The sequence below is a fragment of the Sinocyclocheilus anshuiensis genome, unplaced genomic scaffold (genome assembly GCF_001515605.1).
Source record: "Sinocyclocheilus anshuiensis isolate Anshui unplaced genomic scaffold, SAMN03320099.WGS_v1.1 scaffold772, whole genome shotgun sequence".
In the NCBI taxonomy this organism is placed as follows: Eukaryota; Metazoa; Chordata; class Actinopteri; order Cypriniformes; family Cyprinidae; genus Sinocyclocheilus; species Sinocyclocheilus anshuiensis.
Window position 1 is genome coordinate 460,499 of NW_015558592.1, and position 19,499 is coordinate 479,997.

Consider the following 19,499-nt stretch of genomic DNA (forward strand, 5'->3'; position numbering starts at 1 on the left):
AATCCCTGCCGGTACGAGACTCGAACCCGCAACCTTTGGGTTACGAGTCCGACTCTCTAACCATTAGGCCACAACTTCCCCTTAAATGTGTATATTGTTATTTAATGTTCATTGTCAATTGTACATATGTTGTGTTGTTTATACTGCATTGTTACAGAGACTTGCACCTAAGAATTTCACTGCCGGTACACCTGTGTACACAATGTGTGACAATAAAGAGATCTGATTTGATTTGACACTTGCGGGCAGTTGTTCAAAAAGTTGAATCTGGATCAGAATGATCTGGATTTGGAAATCCCATGCTTTGCTATCCAGGATCAGGTAACCCATCTTACTTTTGTGCCGGTTTTTCAAAGCAAAATTGGATTGGATCACCCTGATCCAGATACACACTTTTTCAGATTTCCAAATTGGGATTACTAGTGCTATACAGAGCCCCTAAAGCGACATGGTGATGGAAAAAAAACGAGATGGTAAAAAATGCCAATGTTTTGCATTCTAGTTTTGCATTGCATTTACACAAATAACTACTTCTGACTGGTCCATCTCTGATGATTGTGCCAATGTAGTTTAAAATCAGTGATTAAAAAAGCAACAACTTTAAATTAAATATAATATTTTTGTTTGATATTGACAGCTGTTTGGGGATATATTACATGTTACAAATGTTGTATTTTTTGTTTTAAAGTTTTAAAGTTTTTACATTTTTGTTCCTGAAGTCCACCCTTCTGCTGGGATCATAATAATCCAGTTTTTTTTTTCCTTTTTTGGATCAAACGTATCCCAATCTTACTAAAACGTTTTGAACAACACAAACTGAGGATTTAATCCAGATCAAAACCAGAGATTGGATTTTGTGTCCTAATCTGAATTTTCTTTTGAACAACCCATTTTCAAGATTTGATCCAATCCGATGGCCAAAATCCGATCAGATTACTTTTGAACAACTGGCCCCCGAGGCTTATATTACATCTTGCAAAAAGGGCAGAACCTGTTTAATAAAAACTGATATACTAATCAGTCATTCTAAACTCCACCTACTTCTGTTTGTAGAAATCAATCTGCAGCAACAATTTACTGGAAGATTGCAACCTTTTGAGGTAAATAAATAAAACAAACATCCTAACCATCAGGCAGCTTGACCTCATATAAAAGCTTCGCATTGATTTTTGAAATCAAAATGACATTCAGATCATGTGAATATCTGGAAAGTTGGTTAGTATGGATTTCATCTATGTTCCCAAGAATTTGTCTGAAGATCAATGGGACCATAAGAGCCTCTAGTCAAAATCAATAAAACAATATGATTGGCCCCTAGTGCATTTCCTCAGTAACTGTACTGCCAGCTAACATCTGAAGTCATTTCTTACCAGACGCTGCAAGACAATTTCTCTAATGGCCATCATGTCATGATGAGTAGGCAATAAGTTTTAACTTTTAAGATTTGACTATATAACTGGACTGCCAGAAACAGACAAAGCCAAAACGACTGCTTTCCTGAATACACACACTACCGTTTGGGGTTATTTTTTAATTAAGTCAAAATCAAAGAACCCTGGGAAAGAATGTGTCATTGTTTTCACAAAAACATTAAGCAGCACCACAGTTTTCAACATTGATAATAAGAAATTTTTCTAGAGCTTTTTCCTGAGAAGCAAACCAGCATATTGAATGATTTCTGAAGGATCATGTGACACTGAAGACTGGAGCAATGATGCTGAAAATTCAGCTTTGCATCACAGAACTAAATTACATTTTAAATAATATTGAAATAGAAAAGTTATTTTAAACTGTCATAATAAAATCCAAATGCAGTGTTTATGTAACATCATGTCTATTCAGACCCACAATCCTGTGCGTGCTATTCATTGACTAGCTGAAAGAACAAAAACTGCATCTGATGACAGAAATGCAAAATTGTGATGATTTTCTCTACTGAGAAATAAGCCAAAGGCAATCAACAAGCTCTGAGAAAATTTTCAACCAAGATAGTGTATGAATTAAAGAAAAATTTGATTGATTGAGATTGAAAATTTTGAAAAAGCCTTACTAGGTTTCGGAAAATATAAACACTCAAGTGAGACTCAACTTTTCATTAAATCAACATTTTGCTTAATTTCTGAAATGATGTTCATTGTAGAAGTCAGAGAGCTCATGAGAGGACGTAGCACAGATACTGTAAACAGAGGTCAGTATGACTGTATGCTTATGGAGTTTCCATGCAGGCTTATCCTATATAATGACCTTCAAATGGGTGAGTGTATATATATGAACATCTGTGCTCATATGAAAACGCACATATTAGGATCGCATTGCATTTCCAAAAAATTGTTATTTAAACCAGTTAAACTCTGCGTTAAAAATGACGTTAAAAATGTTTATGCTTAATTTACATAGCCTTCCTTATATGGTATCAGCCCATATATGGGTTCATTTGAAAGCTTGGAGTGTCTTCTTTACAAAGAATACCATTCCTTTTGGTTTTTATATTCATAAAGCAGTAAAATTAAGCTTAGAAATGTATTCGTCCCACACACGAATTTCCGCCTAACCATTGCAAATAATTTTTACGAAGAATGTGTATTTTATATATTTTTCACAAAAAAAGTCGTCATATATCACAAGAAAGCTCTCATTCTCAGGAATTTGACGATGTAGATTATTTCATTGTGTGACAATCACAGATCGAATTATCTTCGATAGAACCGCGATGTAAAATTTGGTCACCTCTGAGCGAATTTACATTTATACTCTTCACAAATAATGTAGTAACTCCTGTTTAGAAGCTGTTATTTGAAAGATTCTTTTTTCTGGTACTTTTTGGCATCTAGTGGCATCAAACAAAGTAAATTGCAGAGAGTTGTGCCTAATAGAACCTGAATTACAGATTTTCAAAAAAATACTTAGTTTTAAAACTCCAAAAGCGCCTATGTTTTTTTTGTGTTTATAGTAATATTTGAAAAGTATATAATGTTATTTATAAAGAATTACACTCATATTTTGTAGTTCAAAGGGTTTTCTTTACAATGAAACCATTTTTTTTAATTTCCTCCATTGTATGTGTGCAGGGTAAACATTTGAATTTGAGTATGTTAAATTTAGGCGAAAATACCAAAAAACGCCCCGAGCTTAATTAATATGTCCCCAAAAACATCTGCATTAGGGTTTAAATACTGGACAGATCCCAGCAGCACACAAAAGACAGGGGGCTTGATTAGTAACTTTGGTTTGAATTAAAAAGTAGTTCTTCCCTTGTTAAATGTGATGCTAATTAACTTTAACAATGCACTCAACCCAAGATGCAGCCTCTTTCAGGTTTGACGTTAGTCTTTCCACCATGAAAGCAGCACGAAATGGTAAAAAAAAAAAACTCAGCTGCTGTTCTTCCATGACTGAAACAAAAGACAATGTACAAATTTACACATACAAATAATGTGAAGCTCTGTATTTGTATAAAAACATTACCAAACAGGCACTGTAAGGATCAGAATAATATCGTCTCTCAAAAACATTTATATATGCTTTGGATAAATAAATACTTTTGTGTAGACCTTTTTCAGGTTTTAAATATCACATTCAGTGTATATAAAGTTACAGCACTAAAATGTAAACTAGTTTGATTTAATTTGGAAAAGTCCATTCGATTTGTGAAAAGTAAGTTGGAACATGTGCAATACCGACGTTCTGATGTTCACACATTTCTGCAAATAGCACATAATGTGAAATCTAACAGATGTCAAGCAGTCATGTGAATTGCTTACATAACCTTCTGTGCCATTAGAGGACTTGACTTTATAGTTCGGAGTGCTGGCGAGGTGCTTGGGGGTTTGGTGATGAATGTGGAGTTCGTCTTTGGTTTATGGTCACATGCTTCTGCTCTCTGTGGTCTTCCCTGCCCCCAGTCTTCATGTTAGGACCCTTCTGAGCTGTGCAAGTCGGTGCTTCTTGGTCCATTATTGCCAAAAAGTCAAAGAATGGTACAAGAAGGCCCCATTTCCAATCTGGGATCAAGCCTAAAAGAACAACAGTGAAGAAAGAAAAAAAAACGGAGAATGTTGTTGTTCGTGACGTCTGTCAAACTCGTTGTTTCATGATGAAGAACAGCTAGCGTAACTTGAGTAAACACTAATTACTCTGTGTACATGCTACAAAAGAACAGCACTTGGGGAGTAAATGATGCTTGGTACCTGGAAATCTGAAGTAGAGGAGTTTACTAATGGAGATTGACAAGTGATTCCAGATGTCTTGGTGTGGAAACTATGTAAATCTACAATACTGATCTACAGTAATTCCTGTGAAAACACAAGGAATCATACATACAGACAGCATAGCTGCATGCTATAATAAAAAATGTATAAACCGTGAATGCAAATATTTTTCATTAAACACTAAGGGTTAGTCATTTGATTGTAAGTATTGGTAAAAAAAACAACATCTATGAATTCACCATGCACAGTCCAAAAAGAGACATTAAATGGATCAAAAATTTTGATCAAAATGTACTCTAAACTTCCTATTGGTCCAAGTTTGGAGCAAGTAAGATTGTTCCATGAGCACCCAGTCAGCATATTAATATGATTTATGAAGAACAATGTGACAAGGATCATGTGAAAATTTAGCTTTGCAATCACAGAAATAAATTACATTTTAAAATACATTCTAACAGTTATTTGAAATTGTAATATTTCACAATATCACTGCTTCTACTGTATTTTTCAAATAAATGCAGCCTTGTTGAACATAAAAGACTTCTTTAAAAACATTTAAAAAATCTTACCACCCTTAACGTTTTAATGGTAGTGTGAACTTCAACAGAAAAGGGTTGCTTAAATAATGTCACAAAAAAAATAAAAATAATAATAATTAAAAAAAATAATATAGTTTTATAGTGTCATGGAAATTAATACTACACAACAATCTGACACATAGCAAAAGTGGTGGAAGAAATATTGGCTCTGCGGTCTCCACTGAAATAGGCTTATAGACATTACTCAAGGGGTGTGGAAAATAAGTGTAGATCTCAGAGTTTCCTTCCATCCAAAATAAATAATTGCAGGCTATTTCATGGATATAGATAAAAAAAAATTCCAGCACACTGATAAAAACCTGTGCACCCCTGATGCCTAGAAAAAGCATAACTGGAAGAGTCCAGCAGTTTTTCTTTGAGTTGTTAATGTTCCAAATTAACTTTAAACACTTTTTTCTTCTTCAAAGTAAATTTTGGATCAAAGCATCTGATGGATAGATTGATAGGTGGATAGATAGATGTGTTTTTGAAAGTATCCTATGCTCACCGAGACTACATTTATTTGATCAGAAACACAGTAAAAACAGTAATATTGTGAAATATTAGTACCAATTAAAATATTTGTTTTCTATTTGAATATATTTTAAAACGTAATTTATTCCTGTGATGATTTTCAGCGTCATTACTCCAGTCTTCAGTGTCACATGATCCTTCAGAATTTTTGAATGGTAGTGTCTATATTGAACTTTGATAAGACATGGAACAGCATGGTTTTTGATCCAAAAAAATCAGCTTGTATCACAATCTAGGAATGTGGATCAACAGATGTGCTATTAACTGTAAAACACTGGATGACTGAGACCACTAGCACTCCTCTTCTCATAAGTCACTGATGCAGAGAGTCTTCTGCTACCACTAATGTCTGTGGTGTGGTGGGATTAATCAGCAGGCTGAAATGTTTTGCCGCTCTGACGAAATGCATAGTAACCGACCAAACAATGCTGGTTGCTTAAATTACAGGAAAAGCGGACATCTGGGTCCTTGGAATTATTTCAGAAATGAGAATGATATTGGTTTTAAACATATTTTAGTGGTGTTTGCTAAGACAAGCATCACTATTAATATTGCTCATACTTACAGTCAGAGGTTTACAGTTTTTATCATGCCTCAAATCATGCGGTTTGCTAACAAAAGGCCTGATATTACAGTACTTTTTCCAAAGATGTGTTCAGCTGGTGGACTATAAAACAGGCAAAAAATGGCAAAGACTTTACACTGAAGAGGGACCTAAGCCATATCTAGAGTCCTGAATAACAGAGTGACTCTTTCGACTTGGACCAGTAAACAACCACTTAGCCATCACCCTTATAACAGCTCCACTCCATAATATAAACTACCATTCAAAAGTTTAAGAAGTTCAAAATATTAAGCAGCACAACTGTTTTCAACATTAATAATACTTAATGTTTCTCAAGCACCAAACCAGCTTATTAGAATAATTTCTGAAGGATCATGTGACTCTGAAGACTGGAGTAATGGCTGCTGAAAATTCAGCTTTGCATCACAGGAACGGTAGTATATGGTAACACCCATTCTCACTATTAACTAGCATGAGTATTACTAGCATATTGGCTGTTTATTAGTACTTATAAAACACATATTAATGCCTTATTCTGCATGACTATGTCTATATCCCTTAACCCTACCCCATTCCTAAACTTAACAACTAACTATTAATAAGCAGCAAATTAGTAGTTTATTGAGGCTGAATTCATAGTTAGTAGTTAGGTAATAGAGAGAATTAGACCTTAAAATAAAATGTGACAAGAAGGGTCGCTCATCGCTCCCATGAGCACAATGGGGAAAAAGTCCTGGTGCATCTAAACTAGCATAACTGTGGTGATAACACAGAGAGACATTGCCACTCATTATGCAAAGTTTCCGTGAAATGCGAAATTAAAAGCAGAATCTTTCTTGTGTTTAGAGACTGAATACTTCCTCTGGTACCACAGAAAAGAGAAGGACAAACCCACGAATGTGTAATGGGAACGATTTCACTTACCGCCCCATTACACATACAGGACCAAAAAATAGGCTAAAACACTAACATTATAGTCAGACATGAGACAATACAATACACAAACTGCCTAATAAAATCCATGGGGCCATATAGCAAAAAGGAAACAACTATTGTGTTTTCCTAGTACCAAGAGTCACAAAACAGGCACGTATACTATGGCTCTTTTAACAGCAATACAAAGGACATTTCATTATAATTACTCTAATGCTTCATGGATAAAGTTCAGATGATGTGTAGACAATTGTATTTGCTCTGCATCTCACTGGCTTATGAAATTTAATAAATATATTGCGATGGATAAAGTGCTTCATCCATCCTCATAAAACACATTTTAACCGACAGACGGATTTTTTTTCGGAAGTGCAGAAAGCTGCCAAAAATGTCCCCAGGCCCCAGGAGTCCAGCAGAAGGTTTCAGGGAAATAACTTGTAACAATCAGACACAATTAAGGGATACAGTTTCCTCTCAGCTTCACAGGAAGCAGATGGAGATGCTGAGAAGTGGGTTTAAATTCAGTTCAGGTTTTGATGCTAACAAAAGCAAGACCCGCTTTGAGACCATCAGCGGAATGGAGTGGCGTGTCTTTGGGGACGTGCGAGTGAGAGCGCTTTTTGGGAAGGTATCAACTGAGCTGAGTGCTGGATCAGAGTGACTGGGCCTGTTTTTTTTTACCACAGGCAACAATAGTGATTGTATTAGGGCAAAAGTGTTGATGAGGTTCTGAATGGATAGGGTGTGATCTCATAAACATTGGTGAGTGTCGGAGTACTTTGTGCCAGCTTTGTCAGGGCAGGGGTGTGCGATGACTGATTCCTGGAACTGTAGCCACGTAACAGACATTGCCAACAATTACAAGGACATATTTGATGTCTTCAAATTTGGGCTGGACAATAATTCATATATCAGATATCAATATATATAGCAATATCATTTCTTTCAGTTACAGTGATATGATTTTTAAACACATTTCCTATATTTCAATATACATAACCCATACACTGAGGTCAAAACAGCACAATTCACCTCAACAAGCCGAACATTTTGCGCTGTATTTCAAGTATGTTGCACAAGCATGCAAGTGAGGTTATCTGTCCAGAAATGTTGTTGACTGTCTTGGCACGAAAACGTGATTGCTTTTTACTTCATTCACTTTATTGCACCTGGTTAGGGCTGAAATCTGAACCAAATTGTTGTTTTCTGGATCGAAATCCTCTAATTAAAAGCTACCGGGACTCACATGCTGGTTGTTCCTGTCTGTTTTCCACATCATGAATCCACTGCAGGATGTTCTTAGCCATTAGGGGGCGCTCTGGGGGAAAAAGGAACACCTCTCCTCCCGTTTTTAACCGTGACATCACCAAAGCAGGAAGTGGAGGTACAAAGCCAAGATACTTCTCCAGGATAGTCCTCCCAACAGGTGTCCGACCTCTAAACCAATGAAACCCCATAGATGACAAATAACAAAGGGTTTGCTTAAAGTGAATGCATTTTGATCTGATGTGTCTAACAGATTATGTTCCCCACAGATGGCTCCAACATGGCAGGAATCCAGCTGTCCAGAGCTCAGCGGTTGCTTTATCTCTGCTAAAGCCTTCATACTCTCTGTACTGTCCTCCTTTCCGATAAAAATCAGTAGCAAAGGTTTCCCATGCTCCAAATACCAGGGAAGATTCTCCACGGTCAGTTCAGGCTTTAATGCAAAACACAACATATTTTTATCTTATTAGTGAGTGAGTTTTTGGCAAAGGAACAAAAAGTGACTTTTATTGCAATAAGATGGCATTTCGAGACACAGCGTATTTTCCCACTAACTGTGTAGTAGGGATTAATTATTTCACTTTCCTATTTTATATGTTGTTGTATTTAAATTTATTGCCATATCAGCTTCACAAGCTATTACATGGCAGATATAGATTCAACATTAAACAATATAACAAATAGTAATTATAATAAATATAAATATTTTATACAATTTTTAAACAATTTCTATAAAAGTCTATAAAAGATTCTTTAAATTGTTAAAAAATAAGTCCTTCAGATCATATTTTATATAAATAAGTAAAGCTTAACTATTTTTTTAATATGATGTATACACTATTATAGTATTTATTAATATTATTTATTACTATTCATTTAGAATTAGCTTTTATTTTTATATTTTCAGTTTTCATTTGAATTTTAGTTTTAGTAATTTTTTAGTTATTAGCTTTATTTGTTTATATTTTAATGTAGCTTTAATTTTTATAACAATATTTTAGAATTTAATTTTTATAATAACTTTTATTTCAGTTTTAGATACATTTAGACATTCAACTTAATTTTATTTTATCTTAGTTAGTTGTCAAGGCAACATATCTAACAAATATTTATTATAGTAATATATGTATTTTTAAATTACAATTAATAAAAACAATTTTAATCGTTTGTTTTAGTGTACAATAACAACACGGTTAACTACGTCAATGTGGAGAGCCAGTCAATTCATGTTACTTAAACTCCAGTAAAACACATGTGATTCCAATATAAAGTACCATTGAGCAACTGTGAAGCATGGTGTTTGGACACTGTGGTAAATTTGCAACTATGTTCCCATAACAACTTACAAAACGATCCAGCTCCACTCGTTGTATAAGTGAGACAAGGTCCATTGCTGAGGATGATGGGAGAGAATAGACCTCATAAGGAACTCCAGGGCCACGGGACACCAGTAGAGCAGGCAGGTTTACTGTCAGTCCCTCCACCCTGATCAAATACAGAGCAGTCAGCTGGAACGCTTTCTTACATTACACATGTATCATCTTATTAAGACACTTACAATTTCTTTGAATGCAAAGCATAATCTAAAGTATATTACATCATCAAAATAGTTGCGGTGAAACTGTCAGATACCATTGCTCTGCCTCTTTGTGGGCAAATAGCCCAAGAATAGTCTCTCCTCTGAGGAGTCTTGCAGCTTCTTCAAATGAAGTTACATCTAAGACATAAAAAGCACATGACTGACAAGTTCATGTGCATATGTCATAAGTTATGCAATACCTGCTGCGCCCATAAAATACATTTTGGTTGCCATAATATAAAAAATAATGCAAGTATATGAGCAGTGTAGCATTTTAAGAGGTCATGTATTATATTTCAAATTAAGTTACATCTAAGACATAAAAAGCACATGACTGACAAGTTCATGTGCATATGTCATAAGTTATGCAATACATGCTGCGCCCATAAAATACATTTTGGTTGCCATAATATAAAAAATAATGCAAGTATATGAGCAGTGTAGCATTTTAAGAGGTCATGTATTATATTTTTATTTTATTTGTTCCCTGCAGTCCACTTACAATATCAAAGTCAAAAACAGTGGTCATTTGTTTTTTTTACATGTCCATTTTCTGCATCCTTCTGACCATTACAATTAAACTGGCTCCTATGGTTTTAAAGGGATAGTTCACCCCAAAATTTTAATTCTGTCATTATTTACTCACCCACATGTCATTCCAAACCTGTATGAGTTCATTTCTTTAAAATATCGTCTTCCGTGTTCCAAAGAAGATGGAAACTCATGAATGTGTGGGATGACGTAAGGGTGAGTAAATGCTGACAGGATTTTCAATTTTGGATGAACTACCCTTTAATATTTTTATGTAAACACTTCCTACACTGCTTCTAATGCTGGGATATTTCAGAAGGTTATGGCGGAGCTGCAGGTGTTACACACAGCCAACATAAGCACATTTTACTCTTTTCATTACTTCCACTGGTGCTCAGGCTTGGAAATCACCATTCACTTTCACTTCATGGAAAACAGAAGCTCAGACATTCTGCATAACATTTCCTGTGCATTTCACTGAAAAATTAAAACATTAATTTTAGTGCCACATGAGAATCAAAGGCTATTTTATGGCAAGATTAAAGTAGTTTTAAATAAATTATTTTCTTAGAATATGACAATAAAACCTACAGTACTGTTCAAAAGTTTGGTCAGGTTTTAAATGTTTAAAAGTCTCTTATGCTCACCAAGACCTTACAGTAAAAAAAGTTTAAAAATACAGCAATATTACAAAATATTATTACAATTTAAAATAATTGTTTTCTAATTTAATATCGTAATTCGTAATTTATTCCTGTGGTGGAAAAGCTGAATTTTCAGCAGCCATTACTCAAGTCTTCAATGTCACATGACCCATCAGAAATCATTCTACTGTAATATGATGATTTGCCGCTCAAGAAACATTACTTATTATTATCAATGTTAAAAACAATTTTGCTGTTAAATATGTTTGTGGAAATCATGATGCATTTTTCTGTTCACAATTATTTGATGAATGGAAACTTAAAACGTTCAATAAAAACACTTTTAACAATGCGAAAGTTTTTACTGTAATTTTTTTTGTCAATTTTATGCATCCTTGCTAAATAAAAGAATCCAAACCTTTGAATGTTAGTGAATATAATATTAATTTACTATTTGATGAAAATTAAAAAATTTTCCTGGTAAAACTAAAAAAAAAAAAAAAAACATCTAATAAAAATTAAATTCTAAAAAGAAAAGTGTCTCACAGGAGAAATAATATAATATGGAGTTGTAACATGACAGTCAATGATGAACATTTTTGAGTGAGCTATTCCTTTAAGGTTTGTCCATGTATATATGGTATCTATCACATAGCAGTGATTCCTGGGAAAAGTTGGCTTACCTGTGTCATGTGTTGAACTGAAAAGGCCCATAACTCTGACAGGGGTCAGATATACATGTTTACTGTACAAATCTCCCTCCAAGAACGACATCACCTCAGCAGACGAGGAGAGATGGGCAGGACTGGAGACCAGACTCCTGCAAGAACAAAAGTAACTCATTAATAAATATTAAGTGTGAAATGTTCAACTGAGATTATTAAAGACTATTGGCTTTCTCTAGGCAGCGCATTTACAATCACTGCACTGTTGAGAACATCTATTAATTGATTTTTTATGGTGTTCTACAGATCAAACACTACACTTGCCTTTATCAGCTCACAGCCATAAAATAACATATAACAGAAGGTCAGTGTGGTGCAAATGCGCTCTTAAATCATCAGGCCTCTAATTTAAAAAAGACGGCCCACTTTAAGGTTAATCCTGAGTGACAGAGACTAAATCACACCCAGAGGATCGGACCTTGTGTGGGAAAGAGGACGTAATACTCACAGTAGTATGAACCTGTGGAGGCTCTTGGTTGCCAGCATCCCCCTATAGAGCTGAACATCAACCATGGGCCGGTAGATCAGAACGGTGGGGAAGGAAGTGACGTTCTGATCACGGCAAATGTCAGTCCATTCTCCACAGTTTACTGCCACCAACCACACCCCATTCACACCTGAACATGATAAAGAAAGGGAAAACAGAGAGATGTGGTTTTAACATATGCTGATATTAATTACACAAGTCTGTGACACTCTGACTGAAGTTTGTGCACATTTTTAACATAACATGCGCTGTCAGGTGATAAAACTGACACAAAAGTGATATTTTAATTTCTTTGAAGTTTTAATTATGCAATCTTGAGGTGTGAAAAGGTTGCCCCCTTTGGCTGAACATCCAATGATATTCAATGTAAAATAAAATAAAAAAACTACAATATAAAATAATAAATAAATAAAACATCTATCTATCTATCTATCTATATGACTTTTTGTGGAACCCAAAAGATATTTTGAAAAATGTCTGTTGTTTTTTTGTCCATTTAATGAAAGTGAGTGGGGTTCGTGTTTCAACATTTTTTTTCCCTGCAAAAAAAAAAAAGTCATACACACTGACATAAAGGTGAGTAAATAATGACCATGTTTTAGTTTATTTAATTACATTAAATCAAATTATTTAAATAAAGATGAGGAAATAAGGGATAGAGGAATATATCATATATCAACTAAAAATCAGACGAGTCTGTTAAAAAACATTACAAAAATGGCTCAGAAAAGGGATGTTAGTCCTGAGAAAAATCATTTGTTTGCGGATTCCACTTGGCTTTATCTAATGCAATGACTTAAGTGTCCAAATACTTTTTGAGGCCAGTGTAAAAGCAAAACAATTTATTATATAGAGATTTCTTTAATATTATCTGAAAATGGATTCCATCAAATGAATCAATAAAGAAAAGAAAAAAACACAACATAACTCGATTTACAAAATTTCTACATTCTCTGGCAATTTTGTTCATCATTGAAATGCTTTTACCTTCAAGTGCATCCGCCACCTCTATATATGACTGAATGATAGCCATACAGACAGCATCCCCTAGAGGACAAAAGTGGATATATCAGGGTAGATTTGTCTTATACATAAAATATAATAATATAATAAGTAAAACTCACATTTAAAATAGAACAGCACCACTGTGATATCATTCTGTGTGACTGTTGTTTGAAAAGTGTCTGAAGTGAGTTCAATAACAGACTCCAGATCCAGCACAAGATCACGGTCTCTGTACACAGACTCGGACACCTCGTCATCGAGAATATCTGCATAAATTCAACAAGATCTTTAGAACCAGTTCAAAACCAATGGAACCATGGTACTAATTAGCAATGACTGCATAGGTGGCGTCCTACCAAGATCTGACAAATGTTCCTCATCTTCCTCTTCGTTTTCTAACTTGTGTTCTTGCAAAAGTTCTTCTTTGAAAAGTTTCACAACCTCTTTGGTGCTATTCAGGGTAAAATATTTCACATCCCGTTGAGAAAGGCTTTTGTTAAAAACTGATTTTTTTTTTCAAATAATCACAAACACATTCAAAGGTTAAACTGGCCTTCTGTGTGAGTCTGTAAGCAGCGTTGTATTTCAGCTTGGACTGTCCCTGAAAAATGAAGGAAAGAAAGAAACTAATCAAGATGAAGAGGGAGATACGGTGTTGACTGAAAATAAGATCTGTGGAAGGTCATTTGGAGATGTGTATAGGATGCTGTATGGTTATATCAAAACTGACCCAATTGACTTTCTTTAAAAATGTCCCTACTCCTCTTGTGCACGAGTTTAAGCTGATGCATGGGAAAAGAAATATTACCAATAATATCAAATTCCTCCCCTCCAAATCAAATCCAGATGGATAAAAATCAAGAAACCCACCCAACCTTATTTGGTAACGACAATTAACAACTATAGTTAATATGACAGTTAACATGGCTAACAATAATTAATACTTTTGTTTTTATTAATATTGGTTAATGTTTACTTTTTTATACACTTGTTTTTAATACAACATTTATATACTTTTTTTATACAACATTGTTAACATACAAATTCGTAAATATTAACATCAGTCAAAGGTAAATGAATTTGTCAATTGATTTATAAATGATAATTAGTTATATCTATTGTAGAATGTATATAAACATGTTTGGATGTATATTAATACTTTTATTCAGCAAGGATGCATTGAACTGATCAAGCGTGACAGTAAAGACATTTACACTGCTACAAAACATTTCTAATAAATGGTGTTCTTTTTAACTATATATGCAAGAAAAAAATCTTACAAAAATGTATCACGTTCTCCACAAAAATATTAAGCAGCATAATCAAATGCTAATTAATATAATATTACACAGCTTAATAATATATTTAGCCGTGTTTTCAACATTGATAATAATAAGAAATGTTTCTGCATCACCAAATCAGCATATTAGAATGATTTCTGAAGGATCATATAAATAGTTGAGTTTTACCGTTTTCGAATCCATTCAGCCGATCTCTGGGTCTGGCGGTAGCACTTTTAGCTGTCGCTTAGCATAGATCATTGAATCTGATTAGACCGTTAGCATACTATAAAAAAATCCATTCAGCCGTTCTCCGGGTCTGGCGGTAGCACTTTTAGCTGCGCTTAGCATAGATCATTGAATCTGATTAGACCGTTAGCATACTATAAAAACTATACTCTCATTCCGGCGTAATAATCGAGGAACTTTGCTGCCGTACCATGGGTGCAGCAGGCGCAATGCAATGATATTACGCAGCGCCTGAAAATAGTCCCCAGCACGCTCCCTGTGCAAGCAGGTGGTCACGTTGGTTATGTTGATCGAAGTAAGCCTATTTTCAGGCGCTGCATAATATCATTGCATTGCGCCTGCTGCACCCATGGTACGGCAGCAAAGTTCCTCGATTATTGCGCCGTAATGAGAGTATAGCTCCTAGCCATATCGGCCTAGAAAAACTTTTCATTTTCCGTCGGTCTTACTACACGATGTAACTACAGAAGAGTCAAGTTTTAAATAGGAAAAATATAGAAACTCTTTGGTTATTTTTGAGCGAGATGCTAACGGTCTAATCAGATTCAATGATCTATGCTAAGCTACAGCTAAAAGTGCTACTGCCAGACCCGGAGATCGGCTGAATGGATTCGAAAACGGTAAAACTCAACTGTTTAACTCTAGGGGAGTTGGAAAATGAGCCTATTTTCAAAAAGCTATAACAGAATAGCAATCATGCTTTGAGTACCTCAATAGGGATTGAAAGTATATCACTACTTAGAGTAATATAAAACATACCCCATATGTTTTATGACCAAAGAGCCAGTCGTCTGGACAAACTGGTATTTGGTTCCATACACAAATGCCGCCTCCATCAAAGCTCGGTGCTCTATCCCCAAAAACAAACAAAACATGAGATATATATAATATTGCTTCATTTCAACCAAGACAATGGACTATAGAGAATATAGAGATCGTACCTGGAAGGCCTAGCACTGATATGTGACCGACCACACATTATGGACCTCATTGAAGAGGACAGAGCTGAATGGAGGACATAAGGGACACATTCAAAGGTCAAGGTCCTCACTGTAGTTCCATCAGGCAAAATGGGCATCTTTAAACGTTGGTGCTACTGTAAAAGTTTTAAATAAGAAGAACTCACAAAAGGACATGAGAAACTATTGCATTGACGTCAAATATGGTATCGATGGCGAAACTCCTCAGGACCTCAGAGCCTCTGGAATGATAAAAGACAAAAAAGCTTTTGAGTTCATGTCGTTCCAAACCTGTATGACTATATAGAGTAATTCAAACTTTTTTTTTTACATCTTGTGTTCAATAGGTTTATATGGGTCAGTAATTTTTTTTTAATGTTTTTAAAAGAAGTGTCTTAAAACTGCATTTATTGGATCAAAGATACAGTAAAAACAGCAATATTGTGAAATATTTTTACATTTTATAACAATAACATTTTATTTTATAATATTTTGTAACAACAACAACAGATAACTGTTTTATATTTAATGGTTGCGTCTGAAAGCCTAGACAGCTGCCTTGCTGCCCTATCAGGCAATGACTTAGCAGGCAGCGTTTTTTGCATGAAGGCACCTCATGAAACTGATTTCGGACAGGCTTCTGAGGCAGCGTAACGTTTTAATGATCTACAACAAAATAGAACGAGTTTTGGTGATAACTAAACAAATATTGAATTACTATAATACTGATTTCTCGCTAGAACTAACAACAAAAGTGCAAAAAGTTAGTCAGAAATATACATTTACACACAAACTGACCACCAAACGCAACTTTCAGATGCCATCTTTAATTTTTAGCTCAACCATCATGGAATGGAATGCACAGGATTGTGGGATATCAAAGGCAGTGAAGGATACATCTATGCTGCCTTCGAAAATCGATCAGATGAAGGTATCTCATGAGACAGGAAGTGAAGCTAACTTTGGATTCGGATGTGCCTTCTTGATGCCTTCCTACCTTGGAATGCGTCCTCCAAAGGCAGCATTTTAGAGCTTTCGGACGCCGCCAATATATTTTAAAATATTATTTATTTCTGTGATGTAAAGCTGAATTTTCAGCAGCCATTACTCCAGTCTTCCGTGTCACATGATCCTTCAGAAATCATTCTAATATGCTGAAACATTTCTTATTATTATCTATGTTGGAAACAGTTGTTCTGCATACAACAAGATCTTTTCAGGGTTCTTTGATGAACAGAATGTTCAAAAGAACATTTATTTGAAACAGAAATCCTTGTCAAATAATTTCTTTTCTTTCAAAAATCTTACTAACCCCAACATTTTGGACAGTAATGTATAATGATGTGAGGGTAAAGTTTATAAACTTATACCTGAACAAGTATGCCTTGGTCATTAGCTTTTCTCCTGTGCAGTAGTTTGCTATAGCATCTTTTGAACAGTTCACCTGTAAAAACAGTCAGTTATTCAAACTGATATTACTGCAATACAGTCAACCATCGTGTAAAACATAACTAGACATCAGAAAGCTCCTTCTTCTGACATTCTGATGCAATGAGGTTTTGCTCACCTTCACAACAGATATTCCATAGTCCTCTAGGGCATCAGCTGACATCTCAAGCTGCTCCATGAACAGTTTGATGGTTGGACTTACTGCAAGTAGAACTAAAGCGTATGCAATAGTCTATGAACTTTAAAAGTCTATTGACACCTCAAATCCATTGATTCAGCAAATATGCTTATGTGCTGATCTGACTAATGACTCTTGCTTAGCTTTGCACATTATGATAACTGTTCTGCAAACATTTGCAACGCATTTATCAAAGTCTCACCATGATTCCAAAGTATATAAAGGACGTCTTCCCTGTGTGCATCCTCTCCATGAAGCTCTGGCTGGAATCTTCTATCAGTTTGGAGGAACATTGCTCTGCCGCTAGGCTAAATAACGCAATCAAATAGACGATGCACATGGTGCCCTTTTCCATTTTTATGGACCTTTAACTTACATCCATTTATATTAGTTCATTTTAAGGATGAGATTGAAAAGCCTGTCATTTTGGCTCGAATGTAACGGTATGTTTCTATACACCACGATTTCAACTGAGCCAAGATGGCGACTGAAGCGCGTTGGTTTCTAGCTTCTTCCTATTGGCCAGTAGGTGGGGCCCGAGCGTGATCGCTCCCTACATTTGATAATCGCTTTTTTTTTTACAGAGTTGTTTTTCTTTGCTCGGAGGGAGCTGCCTTGCAGACATTTGGGTATTTTTTTTTAACCTATACTTATTTGTTATTAATTTCTTTTTTACAAAACACCCAAGAATTTACTGCATGCATAAGCCACAGCTTAACATATTGTACAACAATCAATTTATAAACAAAAAGTATCCAATTATTTTGCACAGTTATGTTAGCGGTTAAAATCAAATCTTACATATTCAACCACTGCAAGCTTACAAAAACAACATGCGTAAACGTCCAAGCATTAAAATTAAAAGCATGAAAATTAAAAACGTAGAGATCCAGAGGCAGTACACCTAAAAGACAAATGATTGGTTTCTCAAAAAAAAAGTAGGCGGCCGTGTAAATCGCTTTTCGGCGAACGTACTTGAAAAGCCTGACATTTGGGCTCGAATGCAACAGAATTTTTCCATTCAGCACTATTCAGCCGAGAGCCAAAATGGCGACACAGCCGCGTCAGATTCTAGCCTTTTCCCATTGGTCAGTAGGCGGGGCCAGAGCTGCAACGCTAGCCAGCTGATCACTTTTTCTAGCGCTAGAGTTGGTTTTTCTTAGCTCGGAGGGAGCTGCCTTGCAGAGATTCGGGGACTCTGCTGTTTTTTTTTTATTGTTTGTTTTCCACATCTTGCTTATGAACCTCCAAGAATTTTATTAGAAGTTTATACAACAACAACTTAGGGCAGCCTGTAGTTTTTCATTTTCAGCTCATATGTCATTTGTAATTAAGTTTGACGTTTTTCAATTTCTCCTAATTTCAAAACATCTGCATGAAAAGTTTCATGGAAAAGGAAAACGTTTTGGATAAGTCGACGTGATAGCGAGCATCCCGTCGATATGTTGTTTTTACTAGAAAACCAGGTCAGTGTCAGTGTTTGGACGGACTCACCCTCCTCCTCCTCCTCCTCCTCATCATCATCCTCCGCCGAACTGATCCATGCTGCGGTTCCCCCGTCCGTGCAGCTTGGTCTCACGGTTCTCTACACGGTTTTGTATTCGCTGCTCTTCGTGTTTGTTTACCTGCAGCTCTGGTTGATTCTGCACTACGGACACAAGCGCTTCAGCTACCAGAGTGTTTTTCTCTTTCTGTGTTCGCTCTGGTCGGCTCTGAGGACGACTCTCTTCTCTTTCTACTTTAAAAATATTGTTCAAGCAAACCAGCTTCAGCCTTTGCCGTTTTGGCTCCTGTATTGTTTTCCAGTCTGCCTGCAGTTCTTCACCCTGTGTCTGCTCAACCTTTATTTTGCTCAGGTAAGTCCCACTTTGCTGTTTCCCCAATTTGTTTTTGTTTTGCAATGTATTACACAACATCAAAATGCGTCTTTATGATGGCTCGTGGTCTAATTAGCATGCAAAATCAACGTAATTTGTTATATAGAGAGAACATGACTCCTGTTGCATTTAGATTGCCATTTCCATGCAACTCACATCTATGTGGGTCCCTCCCACCAAATGTGTTTACTTCATGTGACTGACTTGGAACTTCGTGCTGTTATTGCGATTAAAAGCATGGTCATACAGGCAAATTATGTTGTTTGAAACCTTTATAGACATTCATCATGTTCATGATACTGGGACAAGAGCACAGCTGGAGGTCATCAGTTTCAGTTCAAATCCCTCTGCTTGGCCACAACAGTGCAGCTCACAGGACAGTCTGAATGAGGACTATTATTGCCACTTTTGGTCCATCCTTCCACCCTTTGTAAAGTCTTGGCCGTCTGTGC

General features: G+C 35.7%; 1 protein-coding gene and 1 pseudogene across 1 annotated transcript in view; one reads left to right on the forward strand and one right to left on the reverse strand.

Moving 5' to 3' along the window:
- Positions 1 to 3,792: 3,792 nt before the first annotated feature.
- LOC107679986 (thioredoxin domain-containing protein 16-like) lies at positions 3,793 to 17,525 on the reverse strand (annotated as a pseudogene).
- A 798-nt stretch (positions 17,526 to 18,323) lies between these two features.
- LOC107679987 (integral membrane protein GPR137B-like) overlaps positions 18,324 to 19,499 on the forward strand; it is a 31,986-nt gene continuing 30,810 nt past the window's right edge. Inside the window, exon 1 of the mRNA XM_016475721.1 lies at positions 18,324 to 19,026. Coding sequence (XP_016331207.1) covers positions 18,613 to 19,026 — 414 coding nt within the window. The 5' untranslated portion in view covers positions 18,324 to 18,612. The remainder of the gene's footprint in view (positions 19,027 to 19,499) is intronic.